The following is a 17542-nucleotide window of genomic DNA, read 5'->3' as shown; positions in this document are numbered from 1 at the left end:
TGATGGATACAGAGATGGACGAAAAAATTAAAAAATAAAACTACAGTAAACAGAAAAACTAAAACAAAACGTCAGCTGAATCAAAGACGGTAGGCAACTTTAGTGAAACATAAGTAAGAAATGTTAGTGTAAGAAGTAAAAGAGTGGTCTATAAAGTTATTAGGCAATATCTCAACAACGGAGAAAATGTTGCTTTATATGCCATTAAAATATACAGGCTATAGTGGTAAAAATATATCCGCAAAAGAAACAATTACACAGTTTAACTTAAAAAGTGGTCCACAACTTTAGCCTACTAAAAATAGCCGGCCTAATAAACTTGAAGAAATAAAAGGACCCTACAGTCAACATGTAACAAGGCCAAATATAAATTATTACTATTTATGGTGTGTGTTAATGTATTGTCATGTTTTAATTTATTTTGAACAACTTTCATACAGTTGTGTGTGGTTTGTGTAAAGCACCGAGCTTTGTGAAGTTGAACTTTCTTTCACCTGAAAAACTCAATCCTATCTCAAATCAAATAATTAGCCCGCTCCTCTAATACACTGATGGAAAAGTGTCCTGATTGATGTGACAAATATACGTGTTTGTGAATGCCGTCCACGCATGATGCAACTAATTTATTTCTCATCGGGAAAGATTTCTGACTTTGAATCTCATCCCCCGGTAATGGATTGGACACGGAGATTCGATGTCGCTTTAAAAGAAAAGGGTCGAGGTATGCATCATGCCTCACTTTCTGTTTTCCATTTGCCCCTCTGTGGCTTTTTAAAAAATTCGATAATATCCAATTTCAACGGGATCTATCCCAAATCGTCACATCTGTCATCGAAAAGAGTGATGGTTCAAACGTTAGAAGAAACGAAAACACAACGCAGTTTAACTCCCAGCTTCTTCTACACTTTATTGTACTACTCAGATGGGGTAAAACATTCATTTGCATAGTAACACTGTTCCCTACAACCTGAAAAATCCCTGACCTTACTACTCATGATTAATTTGGCTTTAATGGCTGAAATAACGCTCTGCCACAGCATAGAAATGAAATCACTCTTTACGCGTTTTCGGTGGAAAATAAACAGTTTTCTCCTCTCTTTGAAGCCGCCTTATGAAAACCCGCAGGATTCATTGGCTGATGATAATAAGCTTCAGCCCGCAGATAATGACACCCTCATTAGCAGGTGAAAGACCCCCGTTAGTCCTGCTTATTTTAAAGCCAGCTTCTATCTTTTGTCTTGGCGCGTTTTTGACAGTAAGGACAACATTTGAAGCGACCCCCCCCCCCTTTTTTTTTTTTTTTTAAAGACGAGTGCTAATTGAAACCTACTAAGCCTGTGGGGTATCTCTTCCCTGCGTACATGAAGGTGAATGTCCCCTCCACTGAGCAATAGGGACTCTGTCGAAGTCCCTATTGCTCAGTGGAAAGCCCATAGGTGAGTGGACTGAGACGTTAAAGGGATGATCAGGTGCTGCAGGGCTTTTCAGTTTTAGTTTTGCGCGAGTCACACGAAGATTTCAGGACTTTCGGTCCAGGCTTTAGACAGTGTACATCTCCAGCTGGCGTATTCATCCATGTAGGCCCACCACTCATATTTGTCGCTTTGATTTGGTCCAAACTCAAGGATGTAATAATATTAATGAGAAATGCATCAGTGCCACTAAAAAGTCAGTGAATTGTAACCGCAATTTATGATATTTTCCAAAGTCAAATATTGATAAGTTCATCTGATGCACCAGTCCGAATATCCACTTCGATTGTCACTTAGGTGATGATGGCGTCGCCTTTCTTCATCTAGACAGTGAAGGAAAGCGAACCTTCGCTCACAATTGAGTCTCTGCCTTCAGTGACTGATCACAGGCTAAAGGATGCTATGGCCCACGACACCCTGAAAAAGGAGAATGGATGCTGAATATTTACAGAGTCAACTCGTCTCCCCCCATCGTCTTTACTGAGTGGTGGACAATATTGGACAATAACCTCTGTGGTGGTGGTGGTGGTGGTGGTGGTGGTGGTGTGTGTGTGTGTGTGTGTGTGTGTGTGTGTGTGGGGGGGGGGTATACAGCTCTAAAGTGCCTCAGAGCTAGACTAGCTTTACGGCCGCCCTGGCGTCGTATCCTGCTGTGGCGCACGTCCCCTTTCAGACTGTTCTCTGCTGGTCGGTGCTGCAGTCTGAAAACCACAGTAAATTCCTAGAGGTGCACACTTTTTTAGCACCATTTGAGTCATATGTGAGGGCATGGGGTGGGAACAAATTGGAGGTCATGAGCCATGACGTGCGTAAAACACACTGGAGACGATATTACGCACAGTTGTCTTGTAGCTTTGCTTTAATAACTGGTACTCAAAGTTCTGAAAACGCTGAACTCATATGTTTTGCGTCAGACTGAAGCTTTTTCTGAAGCAAAATTCACCATAAAATGTAGTCGAAAACAGAGATGACAGAAAAATGTATGTCTGGACAGACCCAGTATACAGACCCTGTTATTTATCATTAAAACTGGGTCGAGAAAAAAAATTATTATGTTTTTGGTGCCAAACCAGTTAAATCAGAAGAATCTTTCTACAATGCAACACATCAGGCTGTCAGGAATTTGTGGAGTAATCGTTAGGACGCAAATGTTTCACAAGAAAAGCTTACACATATCTGAGATTCAGCGGGCTAAGCTGCAGTGGGGGGCCTTATGATTTTAGTGCAGTCCTAAATATTAAAGTTTGTAGCACATCAAGTCTTTATTATTAATTTTTGGCATTAAAATAATGTTTGGATATTTTTTACTTGACAAGGCAAAAAAAAATTAATAGACGCACTTTTTTCAGGACCGAGTGTGTAGTTCTGTGAAAAATAGTTCTGTGACCTGCTAATTTTAACAAAAATAATTATTCCTCGTCAATCATCTTTTGTTGCCTCACTTTTCACTCAGCAGTTCACTCAACACAAGAGTGAATCTGGAGATGTTTCTGTCGTAGCTTTGGATTTGGTGAATTGAAGCCCTGTCCTGTCCAGTCCGAGTGGAATTGTGACAGTCTGTGATAGGACGAAAGTTTTCAGTCTCAGCCAATCCGCGCGCCTCGCTGCCTACTGAGTGCAGACGCTCTACCAATCAAAGCCGGGAGCGCTGACCAGGGGAGACAGAAGAGCTCCGCTACTTTTGACGGGCTGCTCTCACTTTGAACCGGTGTCAACAAACAACAACAACATATTTCTCCCGGGCTACACCGCCTTAGCACCCGCGTTTCTCAGAAAACCTCAATACCGGCGATTAAAACCAACAGAATGAGAAACATACTCTTTTAACGACCCCCAATTCACGCTCTGTCTTTTTTCCTCGTCAAATTTGCCTCATCAGAGGCTCGTGGTTGTCCCGGGACGGTGCTTGGCTTTAGCACGAGCACGGCTAACTTTTCTCCGAAGCTACACAGGATAAATTTCGGGGAAAATTCTCACAGTCGACGGGGAAACCTTTGTAACAACGTCCACCTGCCGCTCGGTCGGTGCTAGAGCAGCTGGAGGAGGAGGTTCCTGCAGTCGTTGGGGTGTCGGTGGTATGACTGCGTTGGCGGGGTCAATACCCAGGATGATGCGACCCTCGCTGACCCAGAACTATCCCCGCAGCGGCTTCCCCCTGGAAGGTAAAAGGACGCATTAGTGGCTGAAGATTTTCTGCGTTTGAGAGCTAGTTAGCAAAAAGGCACTATTGTTTTTATACAGTCATGTCCCAAAGCTCAGCTCCAAGACAAGAATTAGAGGTTATATACCTATAAAATAGCCCCACATCTCAATTGACAGATATTTAACATTTGTATTAGGTTTTATTAATTATTTTTAACAATGTTTTCACATTTTTGTACTTTTTTGTTCAAATTTATCCTTTAAAAAACTCTAGGCCATTTTAATTTTCATAAATATTTGCCCCACTCCGATAACATAATCAGCTCTATTCTTTGTCAAGTGGAGCATTTGTCGCCTCCCTTTTTTTTTTTGCTGTTTATAGCCTATATAATTAATGCTATATTATATATTATTTATATATTATTTTTGCGTCTTTGCTAAACTTGCCCTCTCTGTGGTGACCAGTTCTCGTAATATTTTGATTCAATCCAGTGTCTACACCGCTGGGTCAAGGCCGAGTCAACCAGCTCGGAGGAGTTTTCATAAATGGCAGACCTTTGCCCAACCACATCCGCCATAAGATCGTAGAGATGGCCCACCATGGAATCAGGCCGTGTGTCATCTCCCGACAGCTCCGTGTCTCCCACGGCTGCGTGTCCAAAATCCTCTGCCGGTACCAGGAGACCGGCTCCATCAGACCCGGGGCCATCGGAGGCAGCAAACCCAAGGTAGGGACCGGAGTCTCTTTGATCCAAATTCGTGTAAGGGTGTTTGACGTAGATTCATTTTAATAACCTGTTGATTTTTAGTGATAATAGAGTCATGTGCCTTGTGCCCCAAGGGCCACAACAAGTGAATAAACACAGCGACTTTTCTGACCTTTGAAGCAGGGGACATCGCCGGACGTAGAGAGGAGAATAGAAGAATACAAGCGGGAAAACCCGGGTATGTTTAGCTGGGAGATTCGGGATAAATTACTGAAGGATGGGATTTGTGACCGCAACAACGTTCCGTCAGGTAAAAAATAAAAATAAAAAGTCAGAAAAGAACAGAGTGTGCCTACTAGCTACACTTTTTCAAAAAATTTACTTTATTATTATCAGTTGTTTTTATTTGTATTTTCCCCCAACATTTAATTACTAAATCTACATCCTGATAAAAATATTTTGAATTTGGAAAATAAAACAATAAATAAACGGCAACTTTTCAACTTTTTAAGATTTCTGACAAACCAATTTATTCCAGATTGTTGTTTTTGATACTTTAACTATTAGTTATTCATTTATTCCACTTCTTAAAACAATTCATATCATACATTAATTTTACTTCCAGACTTAAAAATATTTACTGTAATTATTTAATTATTTTTACTAACTGCTTTCCTTTATCTTAACGTACTTTCACAGTGAGCGCCATCAGTCGCATAATGCGGAGTAAGTTTGGGGGAAAAGGCGACGAAGAAGAGGATGAAGATGAAATTGAGAAGAAAGAGTTGGAGGACAACGAGCGGAGGGCCAAACACAGCATTGAAGGCATCTTAGGAGACAGATGTGAGTGAACTCTCCCAGCTGTTATTGTTTTTGTTCTTGCGAAAGAAAATAAGTGAAACGACTTATCTTTTTTCATATCAGTGAGCTTGATTAGAAACATTAGAGCTCAGCAGAATCCCGTTTGATCAGATACGGTCTCAGTTTGCTGCAGTCATTTCAAGATGGGAAGTTGCCTATCAGTGTAGTGAAAGTGGAAACACCCACCTATATTCTGTGTTGTTGTAATTAAAGGGGGCATACGCTATCATGATCTCCACAACAGCCTCCACACCTCCAACCTGTTGAGCTGTGTGTAAAATAACATTGCTTCATTTGGTGGTGAACTGGCCTTGTCTGTGAAGCTGCTGCTTGCTGTAAAGTTGCTGTGTGTGGGTGGAGAAAGTGTGTGCGTGGAGCTTTGTTAGGAATTCTTTATCGACCATATCTCTTCGCTAATGCTTTTCCTATGAGGCCGTACCGTAAATCAAACAGCAGGTGATGGCTCTGTGCGGGAAAAAAGTAAGAATGTGTGTGTGTGTGTGTGTGTGTGTGTGTGTGTGTGTGTGTGGTTTAAAAGCAATGTGGGGCTCAATAGCCGCGTTACAGTAACTGCATATTATTATGCACATATTTCAAAAACTCCTGTGTACTTATGGAGCGTCATAAATCCACGCAGCACTTGTAAGAGCAGTGTCTTCATGCAATATAGAAACATAATTGGAGTTATGCAGTAATTTGATCTTTTTTTTTAATAATGTAACCAATCGATCTTTATTGGTGCTGCAAAATGCTGTCGACTATAAACATTAAATAAATAAAGAAGAAAAGTAAGCACCTGTTGGAAAAGTCTCACAATCTGCGGAGAAATTCGAGTGTTATGAAAATAATTAATAAATAGATAGTTTTTTTTCTTTTTGAATTTTTTTTTTAAAATTGGAAGTTAATTACTTTTATTACTTTTTTTAAGTAGTTGTTAAGTGAATGAAACATGACATATTCCCCTGCCTGCAGTCGCACTCAGACAGAAGCCTAATTGGAGATTAGTGACGTTTGAAGTTTGGGGTATCATTACTTCATAGCTGCATAAGGTCCAGTTAACTACCTCATTTGCAATGTCATCACTTTACCTTTAAGCTGCGTCATTAGAGTGGAAATTCGTTTTATTTGGTACCTTCCCAACTATTACTGCGCATATGCAGCTTCACTCCTAAAAAGGCCTGTAATGTGGTAATGTGCGTGTCAGCCTTTACTCGGTGAAATCACTTTAAACATTTTCTTCCTGGAAAAATTCATTATAATTTTAACTATCGCTCAGAGGGTCGGTTAAATTGAAACGAGGCATATAATTCAGGAGAGAAACACTACGAATGATGGATGTCCGCTCCATTTATCCCCATCTTTCTATGGAACTGGCGGCATTATAACGAAACCTTTATTTACCGGCTGCTTTCATAATCAAGCTATTACTATCTATCAGCCGTTTGGCACCAAATGCTAGAATGCGTTGCTTATTACAAAAGTACGACAGTTTCCATTGCCTTTCCTACCACTTATTAAATCAGTTTAAGCCGCCAAATGTCAACATTTAACCCACTGTTTCCCTCTAAGCACTCGCTCGCTGTCTGCGTCGGGGGAGGACAGATAAAGGTCTCTGGTTTGAGGAGACAAAATGTCCCCCAGATGAGTTGATCAAACATTTGTTCAACGGTTTCCATCTCCTCACAAAGGCACGCCTCGCGCGCACAACGGGACGCTCAGGGATGAACTTGGGAGACAAAGGCGTGAGAGTCTATTTGGGGCTCACGCTTGGGCTGCACGAGGACAAAAGGCCAGCTTGGAAACAGCTTTGGCCGGCGCAAAAGAAGTAGAAGGCAACCTGCTTATAATTCAGCCCGAGAAAGAAAAAAAATGTGGGGGGAGAGAGGAGAGCTTCTGCACAGAAAAGCCCAACGACGCACATTATGAGGCCGCAATGAAGGATGAATTATTCAGGGAGCGCTCCGGCGCGGTTTAGAGGGCCCGTTCACCGAGAGAAAATGGCCGTTTTCACCTACAAAATGTTTCCTTTTGGGGTCGGCTAAAAGGAGCCGGCTGCCATTCAGAATGACAATTAAGGCCTCTGAAATCCGCTCACGTATCGCCCGAAGTTGCGCGCTCGCTCCCAGAACCCGCGCGCGCACGCTGCCGCTCGCGTGTGCGCTGAAAGTGTACATTAAACATTTACAGTCGGTTAGCCACTTTGAAAGTAAGCTAACAAGTGGCACGCAGCAAGATGGAGCTAGTAAACCCGTAAACCAAAATAAAAGCGCATTAAAAATGAAGACGTAAAGATGCTTAGTTACAATTTTTGTGTTTAAATTATTTCTTTAAACTTTTGTTTCTTTTGGTCTGACTACAGTAAACTTTGAAGAAGTTTCTTGCTGTGTGCAACCCCACGCGCTTAAAGCAACATTGTCCCATTAAGCAGTATTTGATGAAGCGTAATCACCGCGTTTGTCATAATGTTCAGAATGTAATTGGTCAACAGTACAAAGTGGCCTTCTCCTCCTCGACGCATGAATTCCGTGTCCAGCCTGTAATACGCCATCCATTATCGATTCTTTGAGGAGTGCCGGCCTTGCCCCCTCGAACATCAATAATGTCTTCTAAATGATGTCGATATTGTGCTATGTCACATTTAATGATGGAGGGAGTGTATTAAAGAGTGTTTGCGGTGAATGGGGACCAATGTTCTCCCCGGAGAACCCCGATCTGGCCCGGAGCGCAGCTTCACAATGGTGCACCCCCCGGCCACCCGTCCTGCGCTGCGCACAGCTCCGAAAACCCTCCGCACCCCACTCCCCACCGCCCCCACCTCCTCTTCTACCCCCACTTGCTCCCCAAATCTCTTCAAGCAGATTAAATCGACCCTTTTATTTCATCTCACTTTCATCTGGAGAGCAACACCGCCCCTCTCCCTCTGTTTCCTACTCCTCTCTGTCTCTGTCCCTCAGCCCGCGGCGCTGAGCTCGTTTCATATCTGAGCCGCATCCTCCGGAGCGCACAAAGGAAAGTCAGTCCACTCTCTAAAGTTTTCTAATCAAGCTCTGTATTAACCGTTTGTGGGGTGATTGTGTATGGATTTATTGCAATTTCAAGCCTGATTTTAAAAGTTCCCATTTGTAAATGTCGCGGCTGCCCAGCTGTTTAAACTGGAGCAGCACATAGTGTCTTCGATCTCAGTGAACTGACATAAAGCGGTGGCAATAACACCATCACTGCCAACCGCGTTTTGTCCTTTAAAAAAAAACCCATGTTTCAACAAAAAGTCACATTTGTTGAAAAAGGTAGCTTTATTGCGTTAATCCCCTATTGGTAGTCATAGTCACAATGAAGGATTTAGACCTAATTTTAAAAGGTGAAATATATAAGCAGCCTGGTTCTAAACTAATTATATAAGGGCTTAAACACTAAGGTAAACATTTTCTTCCAAATTCCCATGCAACAAGGAAATTGAAACTAAAAGAAAGGTTCCCCGAAATCATAATGCCTCTTCTCTTTCAGAATAAATACATCCTTGATAGTAAAGTTGGCCATGCAGACCTGTCACTGGGCTGCACCAACCTCTCAGCCTCATAGTAATTAACCCTGGAGACAAAGTTAATGATTAAAACAGTCACAGTGCCCCCACCTCCTCCCTCCCCTGCTGCACATTTTCACAGTATATCTTTTGGAGTCCATACTTAGTTAGGTGAAATTAGCCAGATAATACAGTGGAGCCTTGTTGAGGGCCAATACATTTCCATTTAGGCTGGCCGTGTGTGCGCATACACAACATGCATGCATACACACACACATTCCACTCTGCAATGCAAACAGTCAAAGGGATAACTTTATTTGGTGAAAGGGGATCCTGGAAAGGGCTAATTGAATAAGCCCGGGATCTTTGAAAAACCCCTACCATGGTGAGCGCAGTCATCATGTCATAATTAGGTTTATTGAGGCGCATTCCTTCAATCTGCCTCCATTCTGCCGGCCTCATTGTATCCGTGGCCTGGGCCAATGGCCGAGGGACAAAAGAGAACCGTGAGCAGACAATACATGAAAGAGCCATAAAGATTTAGCTGGTTTTGTCACAGAAACGGAGCAGGACTTTGTTTGTGTAAATAATGTGGGTGAAGGAGGGACTCAGGGTTTCTCTGCCACTTGGGGTGAAGATGGCGTGCTGCAAATGTGATACATGGGCAGACCCTGGACCAATGCCATGACTGGAGAAAACAACAGATCGAGGGGGAAGGAGTGAAGGAAAAAAGTGAAGGAGCTGAAGGGGAGGCAGAGGATGGGTCGAGAGGACATAAGCCTAAGGCTTTAGCTCAGGCAGACTTTTAACTTGAACTTTTGTATATAAACTATAGTTATTATCTAAAGATTATTTAAACTATCTATTTCAGTTCATGCCTATGCACGTCAGAACACTTAAGGCAGTGGGTGTGTGCTACCTTACGTAATAGACTAATTTCTTTCTTATTTCTGGCTGTTACAAAAAGGGTCAAACAACAAGCCAGTCAGTCTGTAAACATACCTCAGATTCTCTCTTTTTAGCTTCACCGATGTGAGCGTCTGATGCTTTCCTCTATTTTGTTTAACTGTATATTAAACATATTTGTGTGTCTGGGTATAGATACAAATAAGACAGATGTGACCTTGGATTTTTCTAAAATTTGTAACGCACATGTTCTGATATTTCACAGACCAAAGTCATTAATCATAACTGCGAAATAATCAGTAAATGAAATTGTAGTTGTGAAATGTTAAAAACAAATAAAGACTTCAATTATAAAAAAAAGTAAATGAAATTGTAATTAAAGTAACTGCCCTAATAACTTACCAGTTGCTGTTTTGTCATCAGATCTGACAAACACAGAACCAATAAGATCTCGATAGATCCTGTAGCTATTAGCTGTTAGTGGCCTGAGCCAAGTGTCTGGTGAAGAGGGCTCTGTCTGTCCACTGAAAGAATGAATGTGTCACTCAGTGAGTCCCTGGGCACGAGGGCAAAGGGGGGCACGAGGGCCAAGTGGTCGAGCACCAAATCACTCTCTTCTGCCCCGGGGCTCTCTCTGTCTCTCTTCTCCTTGCCCCGTACTCCTCCCTCTCTCGTGAGTTTTTTCTAATAAGCCCATGCATGATGACTATCCAAGCATGAAAACATAGTTATCTGCAAATGAATGGCCGCTCTATGCTTCATTAAAGCCTCTTTTTCCTTTCACACTCTTATTGTGACACTCTGATATCAATTCAAAGGGCAATTAATGAATGCACACCAACTTTGAAGTCAGGGTGATTTCTTAAAAGGGCGGGGCTTTTGAGTGTGTGCGCATGTATGTGTATAAGGGGGAAGGGGCAGTGGTGTGTGATGGGGTTTATTTGGGGTATTCCCCCTTCAAGACCCGCGGTAGCGCCCCAGCCTTCACCCGTGATGGACTAGCCACATTGAGCTGAGAGTGAGCAAGCCCCAAAGACGATTTGAAGGGAGTGAAAGAGTGAAAAGGCCCAGCGAAGGTCAAGTAGAATGGCTCGCCTTAGAATAAGGCCCCTCTTTATCTGCTGCAAGTATGCACTATAGGCACAACAGCTGGGGGGGTGAAAGGGGTAGAGAGGTTGTTTTTTAATGTGCATGAGTGTGTTAGTGTGCATCTCTGAGAAAATAAGGAGGAATGTGAGTGCATGTCTGTCCCTCTCATATATATATCTGTCTGTTTGGGAGATTGGATGTTTTTTAATGTGTGTGAGTCTGTGCATGTGCGCGTTATGGGGTTAAGGGTTGAGTGTCAAAGATGGCAGAGGCCAGTATATGCTGCTGATGGAGGGACAGGCAGCTGTCAATCACCTGACTGATGAAGCTTGACTTCTTCTTCACAGCTTTGTTAACTAATTAGCCCATGAGCTTTTGTGTTTGTGTTGGAAAAGAGGCTTTAAAATTGTGTTAAGGCTGCAGTCGTGCCCTGTGGGAATATGTTTTAGGAAAACTCTTAAACTTGAACAACTCGACACAGAATCGTTGAACAGATTTATCAGTATTGTCCCGTATACGCCCTGTGGCCTGCTTCGGGCCTGTCAGGGATTTAGTTTCATCACTTTGTATCTTTGAATCTTTGCCTGTTCAAAGAGTATGAGGAAGGCTTTAAAAACTTCAGTTATTTATGTAGAATCAAGATTTTGTTATTTTCCTGATTCAAATGGGTTAAAAATTAACTGCGTTTTCATTTTAAACATTAATATCAGTGTAGAATTTCATAATCAGTATTTTCCTAAAAAGCTATTTTGACTATAGAATTCTGTGTTTATGATAACTTCTAAATTCTTGGGATATAGCCAAAGAAAAAACACATTTTTGCTCTGCATCAAATGCCAATATTATTTCAGAAAATCAACTTAATTGAGAAAAAACTTTTAAACTCTTTTTTCTTTTTGTTTAGCTCTTCATGACACTATTCAGGGTTTCTGGAAGCAAAGTTGTTAGACTCGGCAGTGGTAACCAGCATGAGAGACATAATTTATTTAACACTCTATCTTATTCATCTTATTTACCCTCTATCACACACATTGCTAACTGTGTGGTGGCTCAGATAGGACAGCGGGGCTGTGTCAGGCTTAGAGGGAGACAGAGAGATAAAAGAGGTTTTATTTGTCCTTTCCAGCACGAAGAGAAGATGTGTAAATACATTTACTTAACCCTTGTTCACGTACAGCCGTGAATGAATTAGCCTACCTTAATTAGTGGACAGTGATGTCAGCTAAACAGGTCAAACAGAAGTCATAACATCTACCTGGGTCTTTATTCCTGTTGTTGTTTATGTGAGAGACAATAGTTTAATAAGGTACACTAGCTAACTGAACGGCTGTAACTTTTTCTTAATTATAAAATTGTAAAACACTGGCAGACACTCTTTGAGCACAAATTCGACGGTAAGACATCATCTAAAAAGGCCGATACTGGCCAGTACTGGTTTTAAATATGCAAATATCAGTGCATTTCTACAGACCGTTGTAGAACGTGTTGATTTCCAGCACAAGTTGCATTTGAGCAACATTTATGATGAAAAGAAATTAACCATATATAAGCTGTCTGAGTGAATGTACCACTGTGTAGAACCTGATTACAGGTATGTCCTTGTTCATACAGGGATTCACTGCCAAACCCAGAGTTCCTCTGTAATATTTACTATCTGAGGTAAAAAGTTGGAAACTCATGTCCACGTTCTCCCATAAAAAATGAATCAGTGCACAATTATGCAGCCTGTTGCTTCTAATCCATAATCTCACTAGATTTTATTATTCATGTTTTTTATACTTGAATTAAAATACAAAAACAACAGTAACACATGTCCATGGATTGTTTCTTTGCCTAATTTCTGTAGAAGAAAAATAGTTCTTGTGGTCTGCTTGTGCAGCGATGAAGATACTTCCTTGTCAGCAAAACAAAATTAATAAAAAAAAATTGCATATGGCTGTGAGGCCAGCTTACGTCCCCATTGACTGGAGCTGAGAGACATTTTCAAAAGTTAAAAGACAGAGAAGGAACTGCAGGGTCAGCGGGCTGTGGAGGGTCGCTCCCCCCTAACGTTACACAGGAAACGGGGTTAGAAACACATTTAGCCATAAATGACAGGTAGCCACTTCCTGATCCCCCCCTTGACATCCACAACAGCTCCCGTAAGTGTTGACTGACAGCATCTCCCTTTATTCCATTTTTCTGCACATAACAAGGCAGTGATTGATGACTGTTTGTCCTCGTGTGCCATTTATCTGTATATTCACATTTTAGCCAACACACACACACACACACACACACACACACACACACACACACACACACACACACACACACACACACACACACACACACAGAGCTCTGGCTCATTTACAGGGCATCTGTGAAGGTTGAAACCTCCTCTTAGCAAGTCAAGTGAGATCATTCTCCTGCCACCCCTCCCTCTTGACTACCCGCATACAAAAAATACACACATGCACACATGCACAGTTTTTCTCAACCCATCAGAAAGAGTCGCAGATGGGTCCATAAGCTGTCAGTAAAGCCATTATCCATCCCAGCATCTGCCTGCCTTGACTTCTATATACTGTTTAATGCAGTCGGCCAGTCACTTAGTCCCCCTGCCGCTGAATAGGAGCAGCATGGTCGGCCCGCCCAAATAAATGCTGCGTTTGTCTCCTCTGCCTTTTGTTTTGTGGGTTTTTTTTTTTTTTTGGTGAGGGTGATGGGTGGGGGGTGCAATGTGTCAGAAGCTCAATTTACCCTCACTGTTAACCAAAGCCCCAGAAGAGCTATTGGGATGTCCAAAGAGGGGTGTAAATAGCCCACATATGGTCAGTCAATTCCCCCAAGTCCCAAAATCCACATTGGACACATCCCCATCAGCTCCTTCTCTCTCCGTCTCTCACGCACACAGGCGTGTATGCTCAGTGTGTACTGTGTGATGTCTCTGTGGACATATTTAAGCCTTTGTGTCCCCATCTGACTATCCCCCCTCCCTCCTAGAAATCCAGCAATGCTGAAGTCTTTCCAGTAGTGTGTTTCAGCTAAATCCCTCTCTTCTCCTCCTTTTTCTCCTCTTCTCTGGGATGGCGTTGCACGATGGGAGCCATTTTGGGGGGTTTTTTCCTTCTTTTTTTGGCTCTGAAAAAGTTGTTTTGGCCCGGAGTGCTGTGCCCTGTGTGCCTCTCAGGGCTTCAGTTTGGTTAAATTAAACAGTTTTCTTTTCTCCTCTAACCCCTTCCCACCCACACTCCCTCCCACTCCAACTGCTCCTCTCTTATTTTGCGGCTTAATGCTCCCCAGCTCCCAGACAAGCTCGCAGAGGCTACTTTTCCAGGCCTTCTACTGCTCAGATAATTTTACCCTTTTAAGGCTCGTATTTTCTCAGATTTTGATGAACTGACAAGAGCTGGGACCGCATGCCTGTAGCCTTTAAGCCGAGGTGGAGCAAAAGTATACAGAGAGAAGTCAAGTGTTTACAGGGGCTATAAATACTGCATTTCAAGATATAGCATATGCATATGTACAGGGAGTGATATGAGAGTTAGAGTGGATAATTTGATTGGCTAAGGCTATTTGACGGTGCCAAAGCGATATGATCAGATCTTAGGGATAGCGAGGCGATGACGGCAAATGGGGCACTCCAAAACCACAGGTTTACAAGGTTGGAAAAGATCCGGGAAGCAGGGGAAAGGTTTCTCACCATCTAACCTTTCCTTGCTTCCTCCGTGAGTAGGAAAGGTAGGGTACACTATGTACTGATGTTGCTCCGGTATTTTATTTTGTAATTACAAAGATCATGGTGGACTTGATCGGCTCTTTTAAGCCATGTGAGAAGGGCGAGTAATACTGGACACTGAATTAGGGACGCCTCAGGGCTGACAAGCTTGATTAACGTAGCTTTAAAAGCTTAGAATGAGGAGCGTACATGTGTGTGTGTGTGTGTATGTGTGTGTTTAAGAGCTCTTTAACCGAGCTGCAGGGTGTAGAGAGCTTTAGTGGTGGTTGGGTGACTGGCATCGTTCTTGGCACAGCTCTGCCTACAACAACACATGAACTGCCATCACCTGCCACTTTAATTTGCATGACATTACATTTTTAGCATTTAAGGGATGTGTTTGATTTCAGATCGTAAAAAGTGCCAAGAAATACATTTTAAATTTGAGATTTTTTCTTTCTTTTATGACGAACACGTCTCTCACAGTCAGCCTTTATCACCTAGGTGTTGTGGGTTTTATGACAATTATAGAATTGGTATATTTAACATGAAGTATACCTTAAGTAAAAAACAAAAAATGCAGGAATTCAAATCTGCTTTTGAAAACCGTTTTAATTATTTGAAAGGCAAACTAAAAGATAATGTAATACTGACTTCTGATTCTTTAAATTATTGTTGTAAATATATATTTACATGCAAAACATTTGTAATAATTGATTGCCACAAAGACTTTATTTCTAGACACAAAAGTCGATTTGCACTAACCATCCCAAATAACAGTATAAAAGGCACTGACTGTCGTTCATTAAATTTATAACGTTAATGCAAATTTTATTGCTAACAAAACGTAGCAAAGTTTACAAACTGTAGTAATTATGTCATTGTCAGATGTCATTAGTGTGTGAAAAAAATTTGCTTTATGAATTTTATCACAGATGATACGCATCAAGAACAATTACATTCTGATGACATCGGCAAACATAACATTTTAGATACACTATGCCTATAACCAAATGTTGTAGTTTTGTTATAAAGGATTTATTACTGGTCAGTGAGCCCGTCCTCTTTCCCTGTGCATCTAATACTACCTGATGGTGTTTTAATGGGACCAGTCTTAGGCTTAAATCCTCATATGTAAGTGCAGCAGGAAACCTTGGTGTCATATTTTAATATGATGAGTGTCCTGGTAATTTTTTAGCCTGCAGAGTTAATGTTTGGAATGGGCTTTTTAACACCCCAACCTGACCGAAATGATTAAATACATAAATAAATAACAGTTACAATGACAGCAGAGCGGCCATAACTGACATTTTACTGTAAATAGGTATCTAATGTTTAATGTTTGTTTACAAAAAAAATCTGTTTTAACTTGACAATAACCATCCAGACAATGCAAACCATTTATTTACCAGTCAGAAAACATTTATACATATAATGTTATTGTGAAAGAAACAGCAATCAACTAAAGTTTAAGTTCACAATGACAATATGCCACGAGTGTCTTCTCCGAAATGTGTTCACATTGTTGTTTTTCACCACTAACATTCACAGTAAACTCAGTTTAAAGTCTTTTCCAAAGACATGTCATAAACAAACCTCACACAGTTGATTTCCATCTTAAGAGAGAGGCTCCATTTTGATTTCAAATGACATCTGACAACCAGCTGCACTGTTGCTTAAAACAAAGGAGACCTGTGGGAAGAGACAGAAGAGGTTTGGATCTTTTAGAACACATAAAAATAAAATCTGGGGAAATTGTTCGAAAGGGCACACCGTATTACAGTTTTTCTCAAATGTTAAAACACAAAAGCCAATCCTGTAACCCAAATGACCAGTAGTCTAAACACATTTACTAAATGTAGCCACCATATTCCAGTACCATAAACACATGTCACATGAAGACACAATTCACAAAACACAACCCTCTGTACTCATAAATCTAAACACATTTTTCCTTGCTAAAACACATGTTGCAAAACAACTCTGCTCATATCCTCAAATGAAAGCCCATGTGATGCAAAATGCTTGCCACAGTCACCAATCTTTGAACACAGGGAACACACCTGGCGTCATTCACTACACACAATGACTCAAAATTGAAGACACTTGTTGCTAATGCTGTACCCACATGTAAAAGCAAGTTCAGAGTGCACAGTATGCTGAAGGTTCCAAACAAACACAATGGATGAAGGCAGAGTCAGGGGAAGAGGAATTTGATGCAGAGGAGGGAGAAGAGCTGGCCCTGGAAGAAGAGGAGCAGGCCAATGAGGAAGAGGAGTTCAAATGAGAGGAGGAAGAGGAGCAACCAACGAGGAAGAGGAGAAGGCCAACATGGGAGAGGAGAAGGTCCAGGAGGGAGAGCAAGACAACCTCGCACCATCATTACGGACGAGATGCGAGCAACAGCTCAGCGACATGATGCCGCACAGTGATTGTGGTGTGTGTGTGGTGTGAATAACGTAAATAAAAAAACTTCACACCCTGTTCATGTTTTCAAGATTACTGTTGTGTGCAATAGATTCTGTTTTTGCATTGAGTTGTGTTACAGTAGTGTACGTACATGCAGGATTTTCTATAGATTTATACTACTCATATGAAACTCACAAATCTAAATGCCTAATCCTCTGCAGAGATCTACGACGATCCGTTACTGTATAGTTTCTAAAATATGCATTGGCAGTTATGAAACAAAGAACCTTCTCACAAATTGAGCATTGTGTTTTCAATTGTTTTGCTGTAGTGTGTAATGCTGTGTATAGTGTTTATAGTTTTGACAGCTTCGAGCTGCTCTCTTGGTGTGGGAGTTTGAGTTTTGCAGTGGGAAGGTGTGGTTGTGTTTATGTAGCTTTAGAGAAGGGTGTTGTGTTTGGACATTGGGGGACCTGGTGGTAACGTTTGTGAAATGTGTTTTAGCATTTGAGAAAAACTGTAAAAGACAAAACTGTGGATGTACTTTGCGTCTACCAACAACAACCAAGCAAACACAGATGCCCAGACAGACTATCCCCATGGGTACATTTACAAGCACAGCAACAGCCCCTGTTGCCTCCACTTCCCTTCTCACCCCCTCAGGTGCTCTTACAGTTCCCTCTGGAAGAAGGGGTGTTCTTTGGGGGGTGGGGGGGTTAGAATGCCCCCGGCTATA

The 17542-nt window shown here is 41.7% G+C and overlaps 1 protein-coding gene across 8 annotated transcripts in view; it reads left to right on the top strand.

Moving 5' to 3' along the window:
- Window positions 1-3094: 3094 nt before the first annotated feature.
- The window catches only part of pax3b (paired box 3b), a 28791-nt gene continuing 14343 nt past the window's right edge, over window positions 3095-17542 (top strand). For 2 of the 8 annotated variants that reach the window (XM_082502225.1, XM_082502229.1), the window contains exons 1-4: window positions 3096-3634; window positions 4107-4342; window positions 4502-4631; window positions 5021-5164. In XM_082502225.1, coding sequence (XP_082358351.1) covers window positions 3550-3634; window positions 4107-4342; window positions 4502-4631; window positions 5021-5164 — 595 coding nt within the window. In that variant the 5' untranslated portion in view covers window positions 3096-3549. Of the gene's footprint in view, window positions 3635-4106; window positions 4343-4501; window positions 4632-5020; window positions 5165-17542 lie in introns of all 8 variants that reach the window. The other 6 variants (XM_082502228.1, XM_082502232.1, XM_082502226.1 and 3 more) reach the window with 6 other exon arrangements.

Source organism: Aulonocara stuartgranti, assembly GCF_965226115.1.
Source record: "Aulonocara stuartgranti genome assembly, chromosome: 14".
Lineage (NCBI taxonomy): Eukaryota > Metazoa > Chordata > Actinopteri > Cichliformes > Cichlidae > Aulonocara > Aulonocara stuartgranti.
This window is presented reverse-complemented; position numbering and strand designations above follow the sequence as displayed.